Source organism: Amborella trichopoda, chromosome 1, assembly GCF_054954075.1.
Source record: "Amborella trichopoda isolate Santa Cruz 75 chromosome 1, AtrichopodaSantaCruz75HAP2 v2.0, whole genome shotgun sequence".
Lineage (NCBI taxonomy): Eukaryota > Viridiplantae > Streptophyta > Magnoliopsida > Amborellales > Amborellaceae > Amborella > Amborella trichopoda.
In genome coordinates, this window is record NC_142336.1 from 6,743,997 (window position 1) to 6,762,059 (window position 18,063).

The window sequence follows — 18,063 nt, forward strand, 5'->3', positions numbered from 1 at the left end:
ATACATTTGTCATCCATTTCATTGACTTATACCTTCCTGCATGCTTGGTAACCATTTCATTGCCCCAAAGACACTTTTAAACTTGAGAGGGGTCCAAAGCAATGTGCTTGGATACTTGGAAAAGGGTGTTTGCTTCCCTGTTTGTTGCTTTACATGAATTCCAGAGGGCCTGGCTGTCAGGGTGGCGAGTACCACAGCAGGACATCTTGGGTTCCATCTGTTAACGTGCCGGGAAAAAAAAAGCACAGTTAGTATGGATTGAGTCTATTTTTAAATTTGAGTGCACTTTCAGTCAGAGATTGTCTAAAGCATGTTTTTTGAGAGAAAGATTGTCTAAAGCATGTTGCTGCAATATATCATTATTTTATCATAAATCAAGGCAAACACCAAGTACAAGAAGCAAAGTAAATGAAGAAAGAGATTAGTTTTGCAGTTTTGACTTGTTCTTTAGTGAGCTGATATTATTTGGATTTTAGAACCTGTAAACATTTAAAATATTGGCTGTGAGTTCCTTTTTTTTTTCAATAAATTCGAAAGATCTTGGCAGGGGGTTTCTTTTTGTGATTTTTCTTTCTTGTTACTGATATGCAAGAGAGAATATTGGTTGCAGTTATTGAGACAAGATGAGGCAACTTTTGGCATGGTAATGAAGCCTAGGCGTCCTCGTGCTATTAAATTCTGTCCTACTAGAAAGCTATCTGAGCGGGTTTCTTCATTTACCCAACAAAAAGTAAGGCCATTTATAATTTTTTGGAGGCCTTATGTGTCTTGGTTTTTGTAGGTTTTTCGAGTGGCAAAGTCTATAAGTCATCATGCGAGGTTTCGGTCGATAATGATCAGTGGAGGTGCCGTTTAAGGCCTCAAGAAGATTCTTTAAATTGTTCAATTGACATGGTGGTGGGGACACCAGGGAGAATCCTTCAACACATCAACGAGGGCAACATGATCTATGGTGATATCAAATACTTGGTGGGTTTCTCTCTCTCTCTCTCTTTCGTTTTTTTTTATGGGTGGTTGCGTTTGGGATTATGTGGCCCATAGTTTCCTGATTGATTGAAAAGAATTTCCATGACTGCTAGTGACCAACTTCTATAAAGTCAATTTTGTAATTTGTGCCTAGTATGTGAGTAGATTGTTTGTGTGAAAACAGTTTTGTGCAGCTCTTAGGGTATCAAACACAATTTGAAATTGGGAATACTTTTCTACCTGTTAATCTCCTTTAATGGTTGTTCTTTGAATGGATTTGGTGGAATATATGTTAGGTTTTGGATGAGGCAGATACCATGTTCGATCGTGGTTTTGGACTTGAAATTCGCAAGTTTCTAGGACCTTTGAGAAGCCGTGCATCAAAGCCTAATGATTCAGGGTTTCAAACTTTGATGGTCACTGCAACCATTACAGAGGTGTGCTCACTTACTCTTCAATGGAATGTAAACATAAACATATGATGCCACTAATGGAAATTTTTTGGGTCATTTGGAATCGTATATAATTTTGTTTAATAAATTATTATGTAGTCTCCATTCTAAATTCCAAAAGCAAATATGCCTTGATGAGATCTTTCTTGCCTTCTAGACATTTGCAATTACCACTACTTCAGTGACCCATCAATAGGGAACCAAACTCTTATAAGAAAGTAGGTTCATGCCACTGAAATCTACCATTTCTTACATAGAATTTTACGCATTTTGGATCTGTATGACATTCTTTGGGACATTAGAACAATGCATAACTTACAATTTATGCTAGAAGTTACACTTCCCCATACATTTTGTGAACAACAAATTATACTTCTTTACACTATTACAGACTCCTTGCTAAGCCAAGTGTTAGGTACATGCGTGGTTAGCTTTCTTATGACGTCCCTATCTGATTGACAAACACAAATGCGCTCTCGCGCATGCAGAGAGAGAGAGAGAGAGAGAGAGAGAGAGAGAGAGGGAGAGAGTTAGAGAGAGAGAAGCAGACAATGTAGGCCAGTCATACATATGAAAATGATATATATATATATATATATAGAGAGAGAGAGAGAGAGAGAGAGAGAGAGAGAGAGAGAGAAGCAGACCCTGTAGGACCCTGGGGAGGTCCCAGCTGAACAGAAGTGAGCTAGTATCAATTACCTTGGGCTTCAGTGCAACTCATTTCAATTGTGATTTCATGAAGAATAACCAAAATGTACCCACCGAGAAAGGATTACCAAAACTATGGTTTTTATTGGCTAAATTGGCCTTTATTAGAGTTCTTCAGAATTGTTGACTCTTCCTGGGCAGTGGAGCCTTTCATATTGTTTATTCAGCAAGCTCTTCCTTTCTTTTCCAATACAAATTGGCAGACCTGCATTTCTGTCCTGGAGAAAGGCAACCTTGCATTCCTGCAAAAACCTAATTTTTTATCTTGGAAAATTTAGAAGCATGATTCTATATTCTTTTATTCCCCTTTACTAGTTATAATTCTTTCTTCAATAAATTGACCTGATCTCACGATGATGACTGTGTTTTGAGCATGCATCTTTTTAGTGGGTTCATATTTTATCTGTTCAATTATGGTTCAGGGTTGAAAATCTCAAAAACTTAAGAGCGATGATGGGGAGTGCCCAACATTGGTTTGCTCTGATCTGGCCGCTCGAGGACTGGATTTGGATGTGGACCTTGTCATTATGTTCGACTTCCCCTCAACTTCGGTATGCCCAATTGCTTACTGTTGATCCTCTTTTTTTATTGCATGAGAGAGAGAGAGAGAGTGAGAGCTTCTACTGCAGCATGGGAGAGAAAGAATGTTGACAAAAAGAAATGGGCTTAAGTCACAATGTGGCTAAAGAACAAGGACTTGGAGAGAGAATAAATGGAGAGGAGTGTGGGTGCTACTTGCTAACAAGAGGTCCGTGCTGTGTTTTTGTAGATCGACTATCTTTATCGAACAGGGAGAACTGCTCATATGGGAGCAAAAGGTGGGATCATTCGGTTCTCACTTGCTTCTTCCAGGCTCCCACCGTGAATATATAACTGGTGGCATAAAATCTGTGGAATTTTGATATCTTTGGTCAATTTTCCATTCACTGTTGGGACGTTGCCACAGGAGTGCACAAAATTCATAGAGATAATATCTTGTAGAACAAAAAAGCCTTCAAATATCGTAACTCAAACTTTTTCCTCTCAATTTGTTACAGGGAGAGCCTTGTGGCCAAAAAAGACCAAACTTTTGGCTGACAGGATTGAAGAAGCCATTAAGAAGAATAAGAGCTTGGGGTCTCTTGAGGTTGCCAAGCAAAACCAGAGTGATTACAAATCTGTGAGAAAGGTCACAAATTCTGCAAAAAATTTGAAACCAAAAGCCAAAAATAGCACAGCTTCGACAAAGTCATCACCCAAGGTGTCTCAATCTTCTGCTCGAAAGATTGTTTCAGCAAAGGGCAAGAAGAATCCAATGAGTTCAATGGCGGGTAAAAATATTGTTTCAACAAAGAGCAAGAAGAATCAAATGAGTTCAATGGCTCCAAAGCCCAAAATTGTGAAGAGAGTGGAAACCAGGAAACCTCAAAGGGTAAAGACAAGCTCATCTAAACTTCGGGTAGTTGGGTTTCGGGGATGGAGTGCAGCTGCTTAGAAGCAGTCCTTGAGAACATTTAAAGCCGAGTTGAGTCTGATTCACTTGTGGGGGAGCAATCTCTCTCTTAGTAAATTCTCTAGGCAATGCTGAGAAGCCATCTTAGATGCTGGCATCAGCAAGTTCTGTGATTTTTTTTAGGTAATGGGGTATTTTGTTGAGGAAGCCAAATTTATCCACGAGAGATCTCATGGATGTTTTGTTTCGCTTATTTAATTGAAGAAATATTTTAACAACTTACATGCAATAAACCACTGAAATCCCATCTCTTCTTTTTTCCTTTTTTTTTTTTGGAGTGGTTCACTTTGTATTGATAAAATTAAGTATTACATCAAGGAGCAAAAGACGGCAGTCCCCAAGTTCGGTGCTCAGTATACAGAATGTACAATTAGAAAGAGGAGGAATACAGAAAATACGAAAATGGAGGAAAGGGTAGAGAGAGAAAAAAAAGAAAAGGGATAACAACTTAGAAATAGAGTAAAAAATAGGAACAAGAAAAAAGAAATCCCATCTCTTTTTAAGGTTGCAACCTTAAAATGTAGAATTATAGATGTACTTCAAAAATCTATGGGAAAGATTGTTTTAATGTTGAAAACCATATAATTGATCATCTTGACACTAAGATAATGAATATGAAAAGAATAAGTTTTGTAGTCTAAAAAATAGTGCATCTTCCAACACATTATCTTGACTATGCACTTTCAAGATTTTCATATGTTTATAGATCTACTTAATTTTAACAATTTTTGGAGTTCAAAATTTTCAAATTAGATATAAAAATAGATTTTAAGATAATCTTAAGATTTTTTTACCACAAAACTACATATTATAATAAAATTTGGAGGTGCGCTTTAATTGAATTGTTTAAGGTTGCAACCTTATAGAAATTTATATAAAGCCGAGGCTCTAAACAATCAAATTTGTGGCTATATCAAAAATTTCAATAGCAGAAGTTTGTTTTGATGCTCAAATATCTTCAAATTGATCATCCCGACATCAAGATGTATGATCATGAGAAAAAAATGCATTTCAAGTTTTGGAAATAGTGTATTTTGTAATGCATTTTTTGGACCGTCAATTTTCAAAATTTTCAAGTTTTCACATATATGTCGATCTACACTATTTTTGAAACTTTAAACTTTATAAATAAATATAAAAATATATTTTAAGGCTATCACAAAGATTTTTAATACTGAAACCATATTTCTTGATACTATTTGAAAGTGGGCTCTATTCTGATTATTTAGAGCCTAAGCTCTATACAAACTGTACCTTTTATAATAAGGGAAAGCTTTCTATGTTCCCCTTTAACATAGAAGTTCTATGTTCCCCCTTATCCAACCGTGCATTTTTTAATGGAGGGCTAAAATTACCCCAATTAGTTTAATTTTTTTTCTCTAAACTGTTTTGACACCAAATTTAAGGCGTCTATTCTTATATTAAACTCGCATTAACAGAATATATATATATATATATATATATATATATATATATATATATATATATATATATATATATATATATATATTCAATAAATAAAATGATCAAAAAACCCCAGCAAGTTTCAAAAAGTATTTTGGTCATTATTTTTTATCGAAAAATTATTATTAATATTTTTTATAGGTGCGCCTCAATGAAAAGATGGCACCTACCAAATTTCATATTAAAAAAAATACCAAATTTCATATTCAAAAAAATTATATTAAAAAAACTAAAAATAAAATACTTTGAAGCATCGAATCTAAAGATCAAACAGTGAGTAGCTCTTTTGATCAAAAATGGACAATTGGATATAAAAAGGAATAAAAAATGGACAGTTGGATATAAAAGAGAACATAGAACTTCTATGTTGTAGGGTAAACATAGAAAGTTTTCCCTTATAGTAACTCTGCATCAATGGTACTAAACGAAATAATGTTTCATGCGGGCTAGATCGCATTTCTACAATTTGCAGCCCCAAGGTATAAGACATCCATCAAAGATGGGATGCAAATAGGTGGTCCATCCCAAAACAATAGAAACTAAGATCGATGCTTTATACCTTGAACTGCATATTACAGAAATGCAGTCGAACGAACGGCCTCAGGGTTAGCCCTTTATTGGGGCAAAGGTCTTCCTATACCTACAGAGTAGAGGTTCGCTTTTCCATTGGAGGGCTCATGTGCATACAGCATGAGAGAGCCTACAAATAGAAGAACCTTTTTAAGATGGACATTTAGATTTTTAAGATGGTCTCTAACTGTCCAAACATTTTTTTAATAGAATTATTATTTTTAATTTTTAATTTTTATTTTATTTTATTTATTCATGATTCCGTATGTGGTTTGGATAGAGCCTAAGCTCTAAACAATCAAATTAGAGCCTATTTGAAATAGTGTCGAAAAATATCGTTTCAATACTGAAAATCTATGTGATACCCTTAAAATATATTTTCATGTTTATTTATAAAGTTATAAAAGCTTCAAAAATAGTGTAGATGGACAGATTTACGAAAACTTGAAAATCTTGATAATTGACAAGAAATACGTTACAAAACACACTTTCTAAAACTTGAAATCCAATTTTTTCTCATATCCATGCATCAAGTCGGTGGAAATCATTCACATTAAAGTCGAAACAGTATACAACATGATGCTTTTGAAGAGCTTGGGCTAAGAACTTAAGCCCCAATATACACCTGAAGGAATAGAAGTTATGCATCACCAGTAATCCGAGCTTGAACAAGACCCATCTTTGAAATGATGAAACCTAAGTGCATCCCTCATGATAATCTCACGCCCACTGCTCAATGAAATAAGGTTAATTGCTGGGTGGCAATCAACACAAACCGGGAGGTTCTTAATTACCCTAATAGGCTTTGAATTTGCCTGTTTGAGAAGCCCCAAAGCAATTGTGAGCTTCTCGCTAAGCGAGAATAAGGACCTCCTCCTGCTCTTGATCCTCCAAATCTTGCATCACCAGACTGGAGTATGGAACATAACCCAGTTTTTTTATATCAGATATGAGTGTTCTCAAATGGGTCTGCAATTCTTGATTCAATGAATGCGATTGATCAGAAGCATAGAAATGGTGCATCTCACCATTGATCTCGATCCAGCTGCACCCAGGTCTCTTTCAAACCTTCTTTTTTTCCATATTATCACTTACATTTTCAGTATGGACCCATCTACCTTCTGATCCATGAAGGCTTATGAGCTGCAAATATGGGCCTGGGTCTCGAGATTTTGCTTTTATTAGCTTGTCAGCTGCTCTTTGGGCAATATCAAACTTGGGTTCTGCTTTGCAGTCGTTAAGCAGTGAGGTCCAAACAACAGAGTCGGGTTCAAAAGGCATGGACGAAACCAACTTCTCTGCTTCGACAACTAATCCTAAACGAGAGAGAAGATCAACCATACATCCATAATGTCCTTTCTCAGGCTTAATTCCATAAATTGGGTTCATAATGCTAGAGTGGTTCCAAGCTCGTTTTGCCAGACCTGCATGGCTGCAAGCCAACAAAAGACTAAGAAAAGTCACAGAGTCTAGTTTTATCTCCATGGATACAAGCTTTTCAAAACCTACAATGCCCTTTTGAGCATTCCCATTCACTGAATATCCACCTATCAAAGCATTCCAAGTTACCCTCGGTTTTCCATTCTATTAAATATTGACGCTGCAATCACTATATCCCCACATTTAGAATACATATTAATCAGCAAATTAGCGACAATCGAGTATGATTGTAACCCGATTTTGATACTCAGAACATGAATTTCATGGCCAAATTTTAGTTGAGACAAACTTGCACAAGCAGTCAAAATACTGGTTAAAATAGACTCGGTGGGGTACAAGCCAGTCAAAATCATTCGGTTATAAAGTTCCAATGCACACTCATAATGCCCCAAATTCATGTAGCCACCAATCATTGAAGGCCAAGACAAGATATCAGGTTCTTTCACGTCTTCAAAGAGCATCTGAGCCTCTACCGATCTACCATGACGAGTAAAACCATCGATCATGACATTGTAAGCAACGGCATTTTTCTCGGGCATACTTTTGAAGAAATCTTCAGCTTCTTCAATATTTCCCTCTTGTACCAACCCATTGATCATAACCGTAAAAGAAACTGTATCCCTTTCAGGCAGCGTCTCAAAAAATCTTTTTGCATCATCAATACACTTATTCTCTATCATACCTGCGATCAAAGAAGTCCAAGTTATTAACAGTGGGTACAGGCAAACTCTCAAATAAAACGATGGCTTTTTTCATTAATCCTTTCTTACCATAGCCATTAATCAACATGTCCCATGATAACGAATCTGGTTCAGGCATGTCATTAAACAATTCCCATGCCTCTTCTATTTTATCATTGTTTATATATCCACTGATAATGGCATTCCATGACCCAATGGACTGAACCTGCATCTTTTCGAACTCAACTCTTGCTTCCTCAATAGGCACACACTTCACATAAAAGGTTATAATGGAAGACTGCAGAATCCCATCAAAATTCAAACCAATTTTCAAAATAAATCCATGAATTGCCATACCCAAATTAACAATTTTAGGCCTGCACAAGTATTGAAAGCACTAATAACCATAGGTTTAATGGCTCTGAAATCTTGTTTGCAAGCCATCTTATAAACAAAGCCATCATATCTTTAATGGCTCTGGATCTCTGCTCTTAGAATAAAAGGTGATCAGAGAAGTACCCACATAAACATATCCACAAAAACCAGTCTTTATCAGTAGCCCATGAATTTGCTTAACCTGAATTAGAGCTCTTGTCTCTGCACAACTCGATAGCGCAATTGAGAAAGTTCTTTCGTTGGGTCTTAAGTTCTCGCTTAAGAATCCAGAATAAAACCTCCGAGATTCTTCATAGTGGCCATTTCGCGAATGAACCAGACATCATACAATTCCACAACACTGCGTTTCTTTGAGTCGTTTTATCAACTTCATATCTGAGCTTGACCAAGTCATGCACTGATGAAAATCCCTGAATAAATTGAAAATGGAAATAAAAAAATGTACTAAAAAGCAAAATCAAACAAAAAAAAAACTTTTGGAGTCTGTATGAGCTAAAAAGAAGTACTAGAAAAATGGAATAGAAAAACAGTTGGGGACATTTTAAAATATTAAAAAAAAGAGAAAATACAAAAATAGGGATTTATAGTAAAAAAAACTGTAAGAAAATGGTAAAAAAAACCATGTAAGAAAAATTGTATATGGTAACTTGATTTTTAACAATTTTTGTACAATTTTTAATTATATTTTTTGAATACCCAAGTTGTCACACACTCTGGGGACTCGGCCTTGCCCATATAACTCGGATAGGCCGAATCACAGTACACCGTTTAAGAGTTAAAAACTTACACTAAAATCAGATGCAAGGTGGTTAAAAGGGTCGTTATCAATTGATTAATAGTGACAATTGCACTACGGTTTGTGTGGTCAAGTGTATTATAGTATACACGGTCTATTTTAAGCCATCAGATTTCACATCTTTTGGCTAAAAGGGACTATGACCTCTTTGTACCTGAACTTAATAATCCTACATATCCCTTTTTCTTACCTGGAATTTTCTTCCAACCCATTTCTTTGACTATTTCAGTACGGTATTTTTTAAAGCATTAAATTGTTTTATAATTCTTACTGTATTTAAAATATTTTTCAGATACATTTAACATGCTCTCCATGGCATTTCTCAATCAAAGACATTTTCAGCTAACATTTTCAAGGTACTCACACAATTAAGAAATCCAGGAAAAACTTGTGTAAAAAAAATCATCGATTAAGAAATTAAAACTACTTATAGGTTAAGGGGGATTTAGTGGACCAGTGATCAAAAACTTGGCCTCTTATCGAGCTGGGTAGTTGGAAATTCGAACTAAAAAATACAATATTATAAAACTATAGTGAATTGTGAATCAATGTATAAATAGCACCCGGTTTCTATGTGGCCAAAACCATAGCCATGATTTAGTCACATACCAAAACTTGGGTCCTAAAGGTGCCATGGTGAGTCCCTGTGGACCAGGAATACTTTCAGTCAAATTATGGAAGCTCCTCATCAACACCCACTTAGACATCAAGGTTACAATCCCAAGTAGTAAGATAGAGAGAAAGATATGTGTGCCTCGCTGAATCGCTATGGAAGAATACCCCCAAGGGATGTAAGGGAAAGGTAAGCATTCATCAATAACAAACCACAATTATCTTCCACGAAGAATCATAAAGTGTTCATACCAAAAGAACAAAACAATCCAGACTCCGCCAAATTGCGTCGCACTACCTTGAGGTCAAATCAGGCATGTGCCCTGCATTTCTCAGCTGCCAAACCAAAAGCTCCAACACAGAATAAACCACCTCAGCTCTCCCATTCATCACCCCATCAGCTGCGTAAAACTCCACAACCTCCCCATCCACCTCTATCCAACTACAACCAGGCGTCTTCTCCATGGCCCCTATCTCTTACTAACCTCTTCAACCTCCCCACCTCCTCCCACTTCCCCTTCTCCCCATACAAGTTTGCTAGTTGCACCATCTATGAGCCATTACCTGGGTCGAGCTCCATCAGTCGATGGACTGCACTCTCAGCTAATCCCACATTACCATGCATTCTACATGCGTTTAAGAGCGCGCCTCATATCACATCGTCGGGTTCTTGATTCATCCCTTCAATCACCTCTATTGCCTCCTCAAGACGACCTGCTCGACCCAAGAGATCGACTACGCACCCATAGTGCTCAATTCGAGGCTCTAAGCCACATTCCTTTTTCATTGAAAGAAAGTAAGAGCACCCCTCATCGATGAGGCCACCATGTGTGCACGCATTTAAAAGTTTAACAAATGTCACCTCGTCGAGCCTCACATTCTCTGTCTGCATCGTATTGAAGATTTTAATAGCTTCACGTGTGTGCCCATGTAATGCAAGGCCATTAATCATGGAGTTCCAAGCTGTGCCACTACGCTCTCGCATTCGATCGAACAATTTGCATGCCTCTTTCAAGCAGCCACACTTTGCATACATATCAATAAGTGCGTTACTGACAAAGGAGGAGGCCCCAGAGCCACGCTTGTATGTGTGCCGAGATGTGCACAAGCTGAGAGCGTGCACACCAGAGTCACATGATTTGGCTGGTGGCTCTCTGCAAGCATACAGCTCAAAAGAGACAATGCCTCAATGAATAGACCATTTTGTGCACACCCTGCTATCGCCGCATTCCATGTGCGTACATCTCGCTCTCTCATCTCCTAGAAAAGAACTAATGCGTCGCCCATCTTTCCAAATTTCGCAAACCCAGTCAACAATGCCGTGAAGGACACCACATTTGGCTCACACATCTCCCCAAGAGCACGACATGCTGCCTCAAGGACTCCGCACTTTGCATAAGCATCGACGAAGGCAGTCCTCACAACAGCCCATGCGTCAAGGCCGGACTTGGCAATGTGGGCATGGGTCTGTGCAGTCTCCAGAAGTGCGAAGATTTGCGCAGAGGCCTTGAGGATGTAGGGGAAGGTGAATTGGTTGGCGACAAAAGAATTGAAATGCATTTGCTTGTAGAGATAGAGAGCAGTTTTGCAGGTGGGTGGCCGTTGCTGAGCGTAGGCGGTGATGATGGCAGTCCAGTGGTAGACACTGGGGGCAGGGTTGTGGTCGAAAATGAGGCGAGCGTGATTGATGTGGGCGGCACCCAAAGTGGTGATGCAAAAACAGAGGAGTTTGAAAGAGAGGAGGGGAAGGTGGGCTTGGCCAAAGGTAATGAGAAAGGCATGGAGTTGGTTGAGGTGAGAGAGGTGGGTGCATCTCTAACAAAGCCAAGACATAGTGGGTTAGCTCTCCAGCTTTGGAGAAGATGCTCATGAGGCACTCTCACTCTGAATCTACTCAACTTGCCGCAATTTTCTTAATCTTTCTTGAATCATTATCGTCATCATCATCTGAATTTTCTTTTTGACTATTAGAAACTGTAATTTCATTAGGTAACAATGCCTATTTCTGACTATTTGAAACTGTAATTTCATCGGGTAACAATGTCGGCAAGACAAATGTACAAAGAACAAAAGAGACTTAGATTATAAATTCAAAATTGAAGCGAACATTTTACATGGAACTAAAAATACAATAATAAGACTGCCATTTCCGTGAGAGTGCTGAAAGTAAACAATGTTCTTCAATTTTTTGCTACTTTTGCACTCTTTGCTCCATGGGCTGATTACCAATAATGTAGTATGTTGTCAGACCGACCGAACAGGACAAGACCGGTCGGATTGGCCTAAGAAATTAAATGATTAATAAGAATACTAAAATAAAGAAAAATTCAAAAATATAGAAAATCATGCAAAACCATTTTCCAAAATAATTTTTGGGAATAAAAAAAGAAAAAGAGAGAAAAAGGGAGAAAATCATCAGATAATTCAAAAAACAGAATCTTATTTGCTGTTACATTTCAACCAGTATACTTATTTTTTTTCCTTTTTTTAATGCCAAAATCCCTTCAAAGTAACCAAAAAAAACGCAATCACAAATTTGAAAACACCTTCTAAAATATACAAGCCCCAACTTCATAAACACATTCAGGCAGATACATACATTTTCATTTATTTTTAAATCTTCTGCAATAAACTAATAAATAAATATTGAAGTACATAAACAAAAAAATCTTACTCAGTCTAGTCATAGTTAGCAAATCGTCGTTTAATCGGCGATTTTTTCAAAAAAAATCGGCACTTTTATGGAAACAGTTCTAAACAGCGACCTTCTGAAAAGGTCATGAAAAAAATAGTGTACTTTTCATAAAAACATTTAAAACGCGATTTTTTCATAATACGATTTAAATCAGACCAAAAAAATCGTATATTTTTCACCTATAATATTTTTTCCCTGTTTTGTGTATTGCAGCCATTGCTACTTTCATGCTTTTGAAAAAAATATTATTTCAGAAAAAAACCTAAAATATAAATTTTTATCCCTACTGTGTTCTTCAAAGCCACAGTTGCAGATTGAAAGTATGAAATTTTTTCCCTTTTTTTAAATTTAAACAAAGTTGTTCTTATGGAAAATCATTGTGTAAATGAATTAATACTGTTTATAGCAAATCATTTCGAAAAGTAAATCATTGTGTAAAGAAAAACATATACATGCAGATTTCTGTCATTATTTGTGATAACTGTTTTTACGAAAATAATGTTTATGGCACAAATTAGAGCTCAAAAAACAGTCTTTTACTGATGAATGAGAAGCAGAGAGTGTGAGTATAGGAAAAAGTAATCAATATTTTGTTTTTCATTATGTAATAACAAAGATAAACAATATTGTGTAAACTGTAAACTTACCAGAGCAAGCAATCCCCCAAACCTAATCCTTCAGCTCTGCTTCCTGTTTCCCCAACAAAATGAAAAACCCTCTTCCTTTTTTCTCCCTAAACTTCAGGGAGGGCCTCTTCACAAATCAAAAAATCAGTTAGGGCCTCTTCACAAGTCAGTATAATTAGGGCTTTCTCTCAAACAACTCAAATCAGAGAGAAAAATCCTCTTCAAACTATCTCAAATCAGCATCCCATCTTCCTTTTTCTCTCTCTAAAAATCAGTTAGGGCCCCTTCCATTAGGGCATTAGGGTTTGTGAAGCCGATGAACTCTTGCTTCTTCCTTCTTCTCTCTCTATAAACCAAAGACGATGGACTTTTCCTACTTCCTTCTCTCTCTATAATGCCAAATGGCTATGAGCCCAGCGCCTATTTTCTTCTCTTCCTTCGTCTTCTTTCCTTTCTCTAAACCTTACACGCAGATATGTGAAACCCAGGTTTCTGGGACCATATAAATTAAAGAAATTTATAAAACTTTAGCCATACTTACGTGGTGTTTATAGCTAAAGAGTAATGATAGTACGAGGCCCTGCCACACTGCCCACTAGGATCTGATCCCAGTAAATTTAACACGTATCTTTATAAAAATTATAATAAAAGTTTATAATTTAATTTTTTAAAAAAATTTATATCAAATTTAATGTTGACCATTTGAAATCCTATACATATAAATGTGAAAAAATCTCATAACATCATTTCTCCAACTAATAGATATGATGTTTTAAATATAGTTGAGGTTTTCATAATGTTGCAACCTTAAACAACCATTTAAAATACACTTTTAAATTTTATCATAACATATAATTTTAATGTAAAATAGGGAAATGTTCCTGTTGGACCCTCTCACATCCAAGATTTCAAAAGATCACCATTAAATTTGGAATAGATCTATAGAAAAATAAAGTATCACACTTATCTGATACTTTTTTCTAGATATCTGTACCAAATGTAATGGTAATCTTTTAAAATCCTACACACATGGGTGTTGAAGGGTCTCATAGGATCATTGCTCTATAAAATATTGTTAAGATTATCTCAAAATATATTTTCATATCTAATTATAAAATTTTTAACTCCAAAAATAATTAAAAATTTTCCCTTTAAGTATTTAATAAATGGAAAAGTTTATATAAGGTTGCAACCTCAAAATGTAGATGTACATATGTGCCTCAAAAATCCATCGAAAAATATTGTTTTAATGTTACGAGACCCTCTAATTGATCATCTCAACATCGAGATGTATGAATGTGTAAAAAAAATTATTTTGAGTTGCAAACAAAGTGCATCTTGCAACACATTATCTAGACTGTCAATTTTTAAGATTTTCACATGTTTATAGATCTACATGATTTTAACTATTTTTCTAGTTTAAAATTTTATAATTAAATATAAAAATACATTTTAAGATATACTAAAATTTGGAGGTGCACCTTAATTGGATTGTTTGAGGTTGCAACCTGAATGAAACCACACCCTTTAATGAATTTATGTAGTATATTTGTCATTATGCTATAGTTAAAGTATTTAATGAATAAATTTATAATAGTATATTTGTTTTTGGTATGTAATAAGTAGGTGCGATAGTTTCTTACAGCATTTAATGGGTAGATTTATATGGTACTTTTTTTTGGTATATACTAGTTAATTATGTATTTAATATTAGATGATTGGATGATAGTCACGAGGTATCTAAATTAATTGATTTAATTATATTAGTCTAATAAAGTTTTTATGGATGAATTAGTTATTGATGGTTTTGACGTAATTGTTATTTTTAAAATTTTCTAATATTATAATTTTATCCTATTTTTTTACTCCGATTTTTTCAGGCTAATCCGATATAATAGCGATATCTTTATATGAAGTATTTTTGCCAATCCATATTTTTTACCCAATTTTTTCATTTGACTTTTTTAAATAAAAAAACGATTTGTTTTTTATTTTACGGCGAGCTGATTTATTGATTGTCCCCAACTTACTAACTATGGTTCTAGTAGCTCGCCGAAAATCTACGGAAATAGGTTGGAAATAGCTATGGCGATGGAGGCTCGTTTTGAACATGTCAAATGGCAAAAGCCTCCTCTGAAAGTAAAAAGTTTTTCAAGACACGTATACTGCATACTAGGAGCATAACATTTTTGTTTCCTTCTTTTGTCCTTCAATATACCCGAGGCTATAAACAATCAAAGTAAAGCGCACCTTCAAATAGTGTCGAGAAATGTCGTTGAAATTTTTGGTCATCGCCTTAAAATATATATTTTTTAATTATAAAATTTAAAGTTTCAAAAATAGTGTAGATCATGAACACTTGAAAATTGACGGTCCACAATGCATTACAAAATGCACTATTTCCAAAACTTGAAATCCAAAATTTTCATATTCATGCATCTTGATGTTGAGATGATCAATTTTAGGATATTTAGACGTCAAAACAACCTCTTTTAGTGAAATTTTTGAAGTAGGCTCAAATTTTTAAGACTAAATAATATTTTTAGCAACTATATTATGCTCCCTTAGGAGCATAGTTTACTTCTATTCCTCCGTTCTTCTATGCCTCTGATAAGGTGAATTACTTGAGAGGATTTATTAAATCTGAAATTTTGGTAATCACCTTATAATCATATGATGATTATTCTTAAAAAAAAAAAACATTAAAATTTGAGTTTTATAGTGTTTAGAGTTTACCCTCTAAAAATCAGACAAATGATATATTTTTTTTTTTCAAGTACTCAGAGGGTGCAATTAGGAAATTTTTACTGAGGTTAATGTATGTATTGAATAGATTATATCCTCAAAATTTGCGGCCTTAAAACTAAACCTAGGTGGGGTTTTACTTGAGGGAGTAAAGTGATATTTTAAGTTTTTCTTTCTATTTTTTTTAAAAAAAGGGCAAAAAAGATATTTTCTTCCCCCCACCAATCCAGCATGTCTCTGGCAGTTCACCGGTTCATGGCCGATTCAATATGAAATTTCGTTCTTGCACTAGATTGGACCAATGATTAAAAATGGTCAGTAGCAACGGACTCGCCCTGTTCGACATGGGATCGATCACCTGGTGACGATTCTTGTGTAAAGCGTTGAATCGCCCGGTACTAGATAAGAACCGGCAATTCTATATAGTAAATTGTATTTATGATGTCACAAATCGCATATAACGTTCTTGCACAAGAAAATTGTATTTATGATGTCACAGATCGCGTATAACGTTCTTGTACTAGATTGACCGGCAATTCTGTAGAAAATCATATTTATGATGTCACAGATCGCACATAACGTGCTTGCACTAGATTGACCGAAAATCATGTAAAGTAAATCATATTTATGATGTCATATATCACATATAACGTTATTGCACTAGAAAATCGTATTTATGATGTCACAAATCGCGTATATTGCACTAATTGACCGGCAATTATGTAGAAAAGCGTATTTATGACGTCATAGATCGCGTATATAGTTCTTGCACTAGAATAAGCGGCAATTCTGTATAGTAAATCGTATTTATGATGTCACATCGCGTATAACGTTATTGCACTAGAAAATCATATTTATGATGTCACAGATCGCATCAGTTATGTAGAAAATCGTATTTATGATATCATAGATCATGTATATCGTTATTGCACTAGATCAACATGTCATAGATAGATCGACTGGCAATTTTCTATAAGAAATTGTATTTATGATGTCAAATATTGCGTATAACATTCTTGCACTAGAAAATCGTATGTATGATGTCACTGATCACGTATAACGTTATTGCACTAGAAAATCGTATTTATGATGGTCGACAATTATATACAGTAAATCATATTTATGATGTCACTGATCGTGTATAACGTTCTTGCACTAAAAAACTGTATTTATGATGTCACAAATCACGAATAACGTTTTTGCAATAGAAAATCGTATTTATGACGTCACAGATCACGTATAATGTTCTTGCACTAGAAAATCTTATTTATGATGGCCGACAATTCTGTACAATAAATCGTATTTATGATGTCACAAATTGCATATAATGTTCTTGCATTAGAAAATCGTATTTATGATGTCGCATATCACTTATAACGTTATTGCACTAGAAAAACATATTTATGATGGCCGACAATTCTGTACAGTAAGTCGTATTTATGATGTCACAGATCGCGTATAACATTCTTACACTATAAAATCGTATTTATGATATCACATATCAAGTATAATATTATTGTACCAAAAAACTGTATTTATGATGTCACAAATCATGTATAACGTTCTTGCACTAGAAAATCGTATTTATGATGTCTTGCACTATAACGTTCTTGCACTAGAAAACCTTATTTATGATGTCACAGATCACGTATAACGTTCTTGCACTAGAAAATCGTATTTATGATATCACATATTGCGTATAACATTCACAAATCACGTATAATGTTCTTGCACTAGAAAATTGTATTTATGATGTCACAGATCAAAAATTGTATTTATGATGTCACAGATTACGTATAACTTTTACAAATCACGTATAATGTTATTGCACTAGAAAATCGCATTTATGATGTCACATATCGCGTATAACGTTATTTGACCAGTGATTAAAAAGTCGGCTAATCGCAACAGACTAACCCGGTTCCACGTATCAAGCTCACAGAAACAAGAATGGTAACCTCCTTCCTTTATAGTCACTTAGCCATCCAAAAATTGTTGATGTGAGACTATATTTTGTGTCTTTTTTGAGCGGGTCAGTCAACCACCTGCATAAGCGTGGACACTTTTTTTTGGGTGCCATGCTTTTGAAGCATGCTTGCCATATTATTTAAAACTACATGCGTGTCAATTAAATGACCATGCTTTTGATTAATGTGTCCGATTAATGAGCACATCATGTTAATTAACCAATATAAACAATTTGTTATGGTAAACGCTCATTTAATTTTAGTAAACACTATAAACAATTAATTTGATATGTCATTAATATGTCAACTCATTCAATTTTGCTATAAACAACTATAAGCAATTGTTATAGTAAACACTATAAATAATTAAATGAGTGTTCATAAAAACTTACAATTGTTTATAGTAACGTGCATGTCAATTAAATGACCATGCTTATTTGGTTGTCATGCT

General features: G+C 35.1%; 2 protein-coding genes across 7 annotated transcripts; one reads left to right on the plus strand and one right to left on the minus strand.

Moving 5' to 3' along the window:
* Positions 1-764: 764 nt before the first annotated feature.
* On the plus strand, positions 765-3,839 carry LOC110006548 (DEAD-box ATP-dependent RNA helicase 39-like). 2 transcript variants are annotated; one of them, XM_088859607.1, is made up of 5 exons: positions 765-969; positions 1,263-1,403; positions 2,576-2,680; positions 2,899-2,947; positions 3,167-3,839. In XM_088859607.1, the coding sequence occupies exons 1-5, from the start codon at positions 892-894 to the stop codon at positions 3,601-3,603; spliced, it is 810 nt and encodes a 269-aa protein (XP_088715733.1). In that variant the 5' UTR covers positions 765-891; the 3' UTR covers positions 3,604-3,839. The 2 variants fall into 2 exon arrangements, with proteins under 2 accessions (XP_088715733.1, XP_088715734.1); XM_088859608.1 differs by having other exon boundaries at positions 779-969; positions 2,552-2,680.
* Positions 3,840-6,180: 2,341 nt separating this feature from the next.
* LOC18426181 (uncharacterized) lies at positions 6,181-13,255 on the minus strand. 5 transcript variants are annotated; one of them, XM_088859589.1, is made up of 4 exons: positions 12,922-13,255; positions 9,577-11,394; positions 7,866-8,581; positions 6,181-7,777 (listed from the first exon to the last, which is right to left on the minus strand). In XM_088859589.1, exons 3-4 carry the CDS (start codon positions 8,128-8,130, stop codon positions 7,221-7,223), a joined length of 822 nt encoding a protein of 273 aa, XP_088715715.1. In that variant the 5' UTR covers positions 8,131-8,581; positions 9,577-11,394; positions 12,922-13,255; the 3' UTR covers positions 6,181-7,220. The 5 variants fall into 5 exon arrangements, 4 of the variants coding, with proteins under 4 accessions (XP_088715715.1, XP_020517994.1, XP_020517993.1 ...); XM_020662335.2 differs by lacking the exon at positions 9,577-11,394; XM_020662334.2 differs by lacking the exon at positions 12,922-13,255 and having other exon boundaries at positions 9,878-11,394.
* Between the last annotated feature and the right edge of the window lie 4,808 nt (positions 13,256-18,063).

Bases quoted from the DNA above. Each gene is read 5' to 3' on its own strand.
- LOC110006548 (XM_088859607.1), top strand. From the start codon at position 892: ATGGTGGTGGGGACACCAGGGAGAATCCTTCAACACATCAACGAGGGC. The intron at 970-1,262 runs GTGGGTTTCTCT...AATATATGTTAG, and splicing joins ATGGTGATATCAAATACTTG to GTTTTGGATGAGGCAGATAC. The intron at 1,404-2,575 runs GTGTGCTCACTT...CAAAAACTTAAG, and splicing joins TCACTGCAACCATTACAGAG to AGCGATGATGGGGAGTGCCC.
- LOC18426181 (XM_020662335.2), bottom strand. From the start codon at position 8,130: ATGGCAATTCATGGATTTATTTTGAAAATTGGTTTGAATTTTGATGGG. The intron at 7,778-7,865 runs GTAAGAAAGGAT...CTTTGATCGCAG, and splicing joins CATGTTGATTAATGGCTATG to GTATGATAGAGAATAAGTGT.